At 36.8% G+C, this 9,404-nt stretch overlaps 1 protein-coding gene across 4 annotated transcripts; it reads right to left on the reverse strand.

The window, feature by feature from the left end:
- Positions 1–1,319: 1,319 nt before the first annotated feature.
- Positions 1,320–6,167, reverse strand: LOC113310219 (putative disease resistance protein RGA3). 4 transcript variants are annotated; one of them, XR_003341021.1, is made up of 3 exons: positions 2,322–6,167; positions 2,073–2,111; positions 1,320–1,715 (listed from the first exon to the last, which is right to left on the reverse strand). XR_003341021.1 is itself a non-coding variant. In XM_026558817.1 (2 exons), exon 1 carries the CDS (start codon positions 6,024–6,026, stop codon positions 2,367–2,369), a length of 3,660 nt encoding a protein of 1,219 aa, XP_026414602.1. In that variant the 5' UTR covers positions 6,027–6,167; the 3' UTR covers positions 1,722–2,111; positions 2,322–2,366. The 4 variants fall into 4 exon arrangements, 2 of the variants coding, with proteins under 2 accessions (XP_026414602.1, XP_026414603.1); XR_003341020.1 differs by lacking the exon at positions 1,320–1,715 and adding an exon at positions 1,722–1,973 and having other exon boundaries at positions 2,016–2,111; XM_026558817.1 differs by lacking the exon at positions 1,320–1,715 and having other exon boundaries at positions 1,722–2,111.
- Positions 6,168–9,404: the final 3,237 nt, after the last annotated feature.

Genomic DNA, 9,404 nt, shown 5'->3' on the forward strand with positions numbered 1-9,404 from the left:
TGAGCGATTGTATATGAGCGAATGTGTCGCGTAGTGATCCCGAAAATAATGGGTTTCTTACCTGTCATCCACTATATAAAATCCTATATAAAGGAGAGAGATCATTGTTTCTGAGAGGATTCTAGGAGAAGTCTTGGTCAAGAAATATGGAGAGAGAGAGAAAGTGAATCTAGGTCTCAAGTAGAATTGTTGTAATACTTGAATCTATCTTGTAAACATTCTCAATCTTCAATTAATCAAATAATAATTCATAATGATCACTTAGAAATTGGTTTAGTTTAAGAGAAGTGTAGTTGTAAGAAAACTTACAACTACATTTTTGGCGCTAGACATCAACTCTGGATGATAATTCCTGAAAGTATATCATAGATTTAAAGGAAAAAAGTGAGATCTAAAAATTTAGAAATGGCAAAGATTGAATCTGTTGTGGAACAAGGAATGGCGACTAGAAGAAGTAACAGAATTGCTGAACGAAGACGAATTACAAATCTTGAGCAAGAAGAAGAAAGAGTGGATGAACATCAAAGAACAGAAATTCCAATTGGACCTCAGCGAGGACAAGGATAGAATAATGATATAGATTATGATAGAGTGAGTGTTCATACTACAATGACAGATTCAACAGACGAAAGACAGAGAATTTGGAACGAAGAACCAATTACAGCGAGTGAAGGAAATATGACGATTGCAGAACTTAGGCAAAAATTACTAATTGAAAGAAATAGAGAAGAAAAAGAGCGTGCGAATTTAATCCGTCAAAATGATGATTTACGAGAAGAGAATCTTAGATTACAAGAACAAAGGTCAAGGAGTTCTGCGCTTAATGCCGTCAGCTGAACTACTCGACTAAAAGAACTCAAATATTTTCTTTCATAATTACCAATTTACCCTTTACAGGTTGTCCCCCTATTTTGTTCCTCCATTGGGTGGTGGTGCCCCACGAAGAAGGGGCAGCAAGAGGAAACTCTAGACTGAATCCAGTAGGCCTATATTGTCTAGACGTGAGAAGGCTTAATGAAGTATGTTGATTGATCGGCCGACCAACCCTAATAGCTCTCTAAAAACTTGAATGCTAGTTTTTCAATCCAAAGGAGACAAATGGCATTGTTGTTTGATAGTTCATAAACTTTGAACAACCGGAGAAAAAGTGAGAACTTTCTTTGCAAGTCGAGAGAAAAATAAATTATTTAGAGAAATAGAAAAGCCATCGAATGGGATCGTTTTTGCAAGCTTCTGCCACTCTGCCGGCAGGTGAACTGTGCGGCTATGATGTGAACATCCAACTACTTTCACCATGGGAACACCTAAGAAATACGGAGTAGTTGAAAAATTGTGCTTTTGGTTCGCCATATCGGGTATTACCGGCCCTCACTGATATGGTTGCAACTTGTGCAACTGTGCTGGGCATAGGTTTTGCCGTGTTGGGCTTATGTGACCTTAGTTAATTGGGCCACTCTCTCACTAGTTACGAAATTAGAAAGTGAAAACTACAGCCAAACCCATTTTACAGATTTCTTCCACTGTGAAACCCACGCTCAGAAAAGTTCAGGCGCACACCCATTCTTTTGGGTAAACTTTCTCCCACACCCAGAATTTCTAAAATTATATTTCTTCACACGCCGCAAAATTTCTTCTTCGATTCCTTCTCTACTATGAGTTTCTTCTCTATTGATTCTTAGGTTACAAATCGAATAAAGTTGAAGCTGCTGCCGAATCTGGTGATGGTTGAAGAGAATATTTGTTAATAAGAGAGAAAAGCAGAAACAAACGGAGATGAAGAGATTGATAAGAAAATGAAATCCGGACAAAGCTTCATCAACAATCGATCCTAAGGAGGATAAATTCTCTATTTGCTTTTTTCATTTTACTCTTTTTATTATTAGATCTGATGATTTTATAAACAAAACTTTGAGAAAGCTTTTCTAAAAACTTTGTTCGTTCTCTTTTACAAATCTGATTTTTGTTTTCAAAACCTTGATTCGAAGTGAGTTTAATCTGATTTTTGTTTTCAAAACCTTGATTCGAAGTGAGTTTTGGTTGCAGAATTTCAAGAGCAAAATTAAGAAGCATGCCTGGTTGCTTGTTGATTCCTCGCCATCGATCCAACCAACCTGGTGGACCAATAAAATTCATAAGCAAAGTAACCTTGTTTGCATACAACCGTGAATTCTTCAAAGGGAAGACGAATTAAATCTCAGTTAATTAGAATTTGGAAATGAAAGATCCAAAGAAACGCAATTTATATGGCAAAGACTGTTTACTAACGCATATAAACAAGATGGCATTTTATATAAAGACAGAGAGAGGGAGAGAAAAGGGACCTGTTGGTAATTCTAGAAGAAGAGATGAGTTCCTATCGACCAAATCTACTTCTTCTTCTTCTCCATCAAATTAGTTAAGTCATCCGGAGAAGAGACATCCGGAACACCCTCGTCTCTTTGGATGAAATCAACTTTGAGTACATCAAGAAACGTGAGGTACTTCTTAAGATCATACGGTATTGACTCCTTATTCTCAAGTTTGTCGCATTTCCAGATTGTTAATTCCCGGAGAGAAGTACATAATCGTAAATCCGGTAGAGATGTTAAAGCAGGACAATCTTGTAGACACAGTGAACGAATAGAACTCTTGTTGTTGTTGTTTCGATTATCACCATCATCACGAAAACCTTGAAAATTTGAGCAACACCTAATTTGAAGGGACCAAAAATTCGAAGTACTGCGTTGGAGTAGTGCGCCCAATGGTGGTAAATATATTAGATTTGGAGAATCCCATATTTTAATGGATGTGAGAGAGGGCAGACATCCTTCTCCTCCTCCTCTATAGAATAATGAGTTCACTGTATTATCATCGGTACCCGTTAAATACAATCTCTTCAGAGAAGAAATCGAAGTCATCGGTGGTGTGCTTCTCAATCGTTTACAGTTTGTGATATCCATTATCTCAAGAGAAGGAAAACAAGAAGAAGAAAAAGAAAAAGGAGGAGCAACCCATTCTTCTAAGTTTTCCAATTCGATACCCAACCAAACTAGCGAAGGGAATAATGAGGATCTCTTTGCAGTATCACTACTACTGCTTTCTTCTTCTTCTCTGTTTTCTTGTTGATAATAGAATTCTTCACCCAGACGCTTGATTGATTTCATTCTCTCGATCCAAAGATACCTAAGAAATTGGAGCATGCCCAGAGCTGGAAACTGCTCACAATTATTGAAATCTGTGAATTTTATTACCACCAAATTCGGAAGGAAGTTAGATAATGAACAACCCATCATCCACTTTGGAAGCTTTAAACCTGAGAATCCCTTTATTCTCAATTCTTTCAAATTTGAGTGAGGCTGGAGACCATCCAACACCGCAGTATCTTTTACACTTCTACTACTCCGTACTTGGTCATCATCACCACCTGTGGAACCCCATTCCAGATGTAATTCTCGAAGATGTTGCTTGTCCTTTAACTTTGCTGTTTCTGCATATTCCATTCCACCTCTCACATTTTCAAGTTTTCTGATCTCTAACACCCGAAGGGAGTTTAAGCCTGCTAACTCTTCAATGCCACCGTAACTCTTATTACTGGGACTTCCACAGATCTCATTTTCTTTTCTAGCATTGTAATCCAATTTTTCAAGGCAAGTGAGCCTTTCTATACCTCTAGGCATTACATCATCTTCTCTAGAGTGAGCAAAAATTCTCAATTTCGGCCAATTCTTAATTTCCTTTGGAAGCTCACACTTCCATCCTAATTTCACCATCTCCAAATTGCAGAGGTTGCTAATGCATGATTCAGGCAATTCTTGGATGGAAATATCACTCAAATCAAGACACCGCAATCGTGTCAGTGCTCCTAGCTCACTTGGTAAGGCATCTAAATAATAACATCCACGTAACCTCAACGTCCTTAAACTGGTCATATAAGTGATTGAATCTGGTAACTTTGATATTTTTGTAAATGAAAGATCAAGGAAACATAGATGTTCCAAGGACCCAATATTTTCTGGTATAGATTTAATATCCGAAAACGAGATATCAAGATGCCTCAAACTCTTCAAAGATCCAATCTTATTTAGAAGACAGCTAGGAACGTTTTTGCATCCAAGAAGTATGAGTATTTGCAGATTGTAAGAATGATTTAAAGATACCTCAGGAGATAAATCCATGTCTGAGAGGTCAAGGTACCTCAGATGCTTCAGCTTAGAAATCGATGAAGCAGACATGCTCCTAGAAGAGAGTGAGCATCCACGCCAGCCATCGAGAGGACATAGTACTCGTAAACGCCTACATTGAAAGAAAGAACTGACATGCGAAATATTATCTGGTTCAAGAGCAACAATTGTACGCAGTTTCACAGCATTTGATAATACTGTAGGAGATGCCAAACTCTGTCCTTCATCAATTAGCAGTTGTAATCGTCGAACTTCTGAAACATCTTCCTTGTCATCTCTTACCTTCGCAATTCTAAATTCATTAGGATCTACAACACTCGTTGCAAGATCATGCACCAAATCATGCATCTTACATTTCCAAATGTCACCCGACTCATGATCCTTCTGCACATCCTGGAAGAACGAACTCCACACCAAATACTCAAAATATTCATTACCAATATCTTCAAGAGATATACTTTCTCCTCCACTTGATGACAAAAGGAATCCTTCTGCCATCCATAATCGAATTAACATTTCTCTATTTATTTCCCAGTCTTTCGGGAAAATACAGCAGTATGAAAAACATTGTTTCAGAGGAGGCGATAAATTATCATAGCTCAGTTTTAATATTGAAATGACTTTTTCATGTTCAGTTGTACCTCGCATACGATCAGCGATGTCGTCTACGATTGACTGCCAATAGCTTTCGTCTCTTCTTGAACGCAATAAACTTCCAAGTGAATTCGCCACAAGGGGTAAGCCATCACATTTCCTTGCTATCTCAGTTCCAATATCTGTCATTTTCTTTGTCAGCACTGCTCCACCTTGGGACAATACTTTCTTCTTGATAATGGACCAACAAGCATCTTTTGATAACTTTTCCAGATCATGAACATCACCACCAACAACAGATGCAACATTTCGACTGCGTGTAGTGACTAATATCTTGCTGCCGATGCCGCCATAGCTTAGGTAGCTCTTCAGATTTTCCCAATCTGTAACAGCTTCATTCCACAAATCGTCGAGCACCAGCAAATATTTCTTACCGATCAAATTTTCCTTGACTTGGTTTGCCGATACGTCGACATTTGATGGATTCTCACATTTGTTTCTAGTAATCGACTCGATGATATCTCTTAAAATCTTATGGATATCAAAAGGATCAGAAACACAAACCCAAGCTCTTAGCTCAAAGTTTCTCACGATGGAGTCATCATTGTAGACCATTTGAGCTACCGTAGTCTTACCCAGTCCACCCATACCCACTATGGATAAAGTGGATATCTCTGGTTGAGAAGAAATCCCAGATGATGATGACGGCGAAGGCTTGCTGATCAATATCTTTATTATGTCTGATTTTGCAGCCTCCCTCCCTAAAAATATTGAATCAGCCCCACCAACGGATGAAGTCAACCGGTTACTTTGCAAAACCCCAGTCGGATTGTTTTGGGTAATATTTTGCAACTTATACATTTTACTGTCTTTGTAGATCTGATCTAACCTTACATTGAGGGCTCGAATTTTACGTGCCATCTTGAATTTAAATACAAGTGGGTTGGAAGATAAAACGAGAGCTCGTACTTTGTGTTTAAATTGGCCTCCCACTGCATGACGACGCATGGTTTCATAAACGAACTCATCCATAACGTCGTCTGCATCATAAACAACATCTTTAAGCCTTCTCAACCAAAGTTTCACAGTATCATAATTTACTTGTTTCTTCTCGGCATCAGAGATTAGAGCTTGAATTGACTCCAGGGTATCCTTGAGCTTCCTTAAGTCGTCTTTTACACCCCATGCCAAAGAAATCTGTTGAGCAATAACAGGTAGTACCTTCTTAATGATTTCAGTGACCCCGTTAACAAGAATTCCTTCCGCGGCCATTATGAAAAATTTCAAGCAGATGGAGAAACAATGAAGAAGAAATGAATGAAGATGATGGTGTTTCTTGAGAGAAATTTGAAAGTGTGGAGAGCAGAACTATGAATGTGGAATAAAATGAGTCTTCGATGGCTACTCTGTCCACTCTCCTCCATTCATTTGTGATCACCTCTTTCCTCCGTAAAAGCAGACAGTGATTTCTATCACATTATTGGCTAGCCGGTGCCAGTATACCCCAGCAATTACTACTTGACACCCCAACTTTTCTAAAAGTAGATGCGTCTTTGTTACGTCGGTTCCATTCAATTGACCAAAATGAATAATTGTTGAACGTAAAGTCAGAGATTTCTACTATTTCCTGTGTGCCTGTGTCAAAATTATTTCTACTATTTGTTGGTATAAAAAAAAATAAAAAATTACTACACCCCGGCCTTATCCTTTGTGTGAGTGATTTTTCTTTCAACTCACGACTTATATAGATAATTCTAGTCTCTATAACAAGAATTAGAATCTTATTAATGACTACTAGGAAATTAGCTGAGAAAATTATATGATACGCAGAAAAGAAGAAACATTGATGAGTGAGAATAAGCATTGATCTAGAATTTGTCCAAATATTTTTAACACAAGAGTTATAATTGTATTAGTTTGCGCTAATGTACTGACTTGACCTTATCTTCATACTGCTTTGTGAATCATTGACTTGACCTTATGTTAAGGAGGGAATATGAAGTATACTTTAGTAACTTATTTTGTTCTACTGTGTATTAAGAACTGAACAAAGTCATTGTATTGATGTTGATTTGCTTTGCAGGAACGACGTTCTTCGTCGTATGTGAACCAGAGACACAACACATGGGTGCTTTACTTGATATCATTTATGAAGTATTGGCCAAGTTCATCATCATCGAAATCAGAATTTCATCCTTTTTTTGTGTAATTTTAAACCTAATGGATAAAATGAATGAATACCTTTTGGAGAACTTCCTCTATACTGCAGTAGGAGGAATCCGACCCTCTGTGGTAAGCATTGATACTCATTTACCCTAAAATCTCTTCACTAGTCTGAATTTCGTGTTACATGGTCCCTTTATCTATTTTTTCACAGCTTCAGAAATCTATTGACATACTTTTAACTTTGTTCTGCAGTTTGAAGTCCTAACGCTTTTGAGTTTGTGTTCAATTGTGATATACATGTAAAGTGTTTATTCACTATTTTTTAGTTGTCATCCTAAAATACAACCTTTGTTAGGGAAGTTTAGGTCTGATCATGGTTTGAGTTGATTTGTAGAGGCAACATATGTTGTCCTTGCAGGTATTTTTCGGTATTGTTGGGACTTGAACTAACTAAGCATTTTTGTTTCTTGGTTCTACGGGTCTGTTTTGTCTAGATCCGATTGAATTTAAGTTAACGATCAAAGACATAAATGGTGAAGTTTGGCGGGAAAAATTCTATATTGTATGAATAATTTTGAACTTTCTTAGTTAGGTTTGCAAAAGAATTTCAGATTGAGCACTTAATTTAGTGTTGAAAAATGTTTGACTTATTTTGCAATTATAACTCTTGTTTTGCACTTAATCGGGTCTTAACTCCTCATTAAACCTCTTCTCTCAGTGATTACACTTCTCCACTGCTTTTATTTGCCATCATTTTTAGTAATCCTTCAACTACACTATTTATTAAACTAAAACCCCTATAATGCATGTATTTTCTAGGAAAAATTGCAAAACAGTCATACTATTAAGACCCGATTTACAAAATAGTCATACTGTTACAAACTATTAACAAAATGGTCATACTTCCGTTAGATAGAGAGTTAAGTGGTGACTTACAGTTAAATATGATAATGAAATTACCTATCTATCCTTCTTATTTATTCTTCCATATATAACTTCAAATTCTACCTTCATTATAGTTTTTTTGACGGTGGTGCTATTTGTAAGTGGTGGTGGTGCCGCCGCTTACAATCGTTACATCGCATTCAGGTTCGTTAGAACGCATTCAGGATCGTTAAACCGCATTCACCCAAAGGATTCATCGCTTCCCCTCTGGGGTTTAGTGAAGATTGTTAAGCTTCCACCATCACCATATAAACCAATTTATTAAATGAAGAGGGTATTTTGGAGGAGGGTATTATGGGAATAATTAACACCGTTTTATTCAAAAATGTTAAATCAGATGGAAGTGTAACCATTTTGTAATCGAAATACAAAAATATAATTATTTTATGAACGAATTATAAAAAGTATGACCATTATGCAGTTATCCCTATTTTCTATCTAGGTACTTATTTTTTTATTCATCCACATGGACCCGATACCTAAAGGTTTTCAAGCGTATTTGTTGGTGAGACAATGACGAATCCTAGAGAAACAGGATGCGGCAGGGAAGATTATACATCGTAGTTTTCTACTGTGCCATGCCACTCTTACCTAACCTCGTATTTTTTTTTTTGTTTTATAGCCTGCCCACGATTAAAATTGTCTTTTAATGAGAATATTAAGGTCAACAAGGACTAGATGCAAATTCATACAATTGAGTCAAGTCACCCACTGTGAAATTTCTGCGTAAGTCGGTATGTAGTTGAAGAAAAGGGAAAAAGTTAGAGGTGGGCCAAATTTCATAGCCCAATTATGGACCAATGAAATGAACGATTTTTTTGGGACCATGATTTTATTTTGGGTAAAGACATTAGAAATAAATTTAGGTCATCCCTTATCTAAATATTTATATTAATACCTAAATTACTTTCTTGATTAATTTTTTGGTAATGATTAGTTAGTGTTAGTTAGTGTTAATAATAGTTAGCGTAGTGATTAGTAAAATGATTAAGCAGAATTATTGAGAGAGTAAAGTTGGAGAAGATGAAGAAGGAAAACATGAAAAACAAAGGATTTTACCAACCACAACCGAAGGAAGAGTATTTGGGTACCCAGGTATGTTTCAAACTTAGATAATGTTGGTTGAATTGCTCCAAATTTTCAAAAAACTGTAAATTTTTAGGGTAGATTTGGGCTTGTTCGGTTACCTTATGTGAAGAACAGGTTACCGAACTCATCTGAAAGTGTAGTTCGATTACCTTTTCCATATACGCAGGTTACAGAACTTTTTCTTTAATGGAGGTTTTTAGTTGTTCGGTTACCTTTTCCATACACGCAGGTTACCGAACTTTGTTTATAGGACTTAGAGAGTAATGTTCGGTTGGCTCGCAAACTTTAACCCAACAACATATCTAACCGAACTCCACATGTATGCAATTAGTGAAGAGTTCGGTTTGTCAAGATTTTTTGCGAACAAACCGAACATAGTGGAACAAGTTCGGTTAAATTGAAACCCAACATAGTAGGCAAAATAACACAGTTCGGTTACATTGGAAAAAA

Source organism: Papaver somniferum, chromosome 9 (genome assembly GCF_003573695.1).
Source record: "Papaver somniferum cultivar HN1 chromosome 9, ASM357369v1, whole genome shotgun sequence".
In the NCBI taxonomy this organism is placed as follows: Eukaryota; Viridiplantae; Streptophyta; class Magnoliopsida; order Ranunculales; family Papaveraceae; genus Papaver; species Papaver somniferum.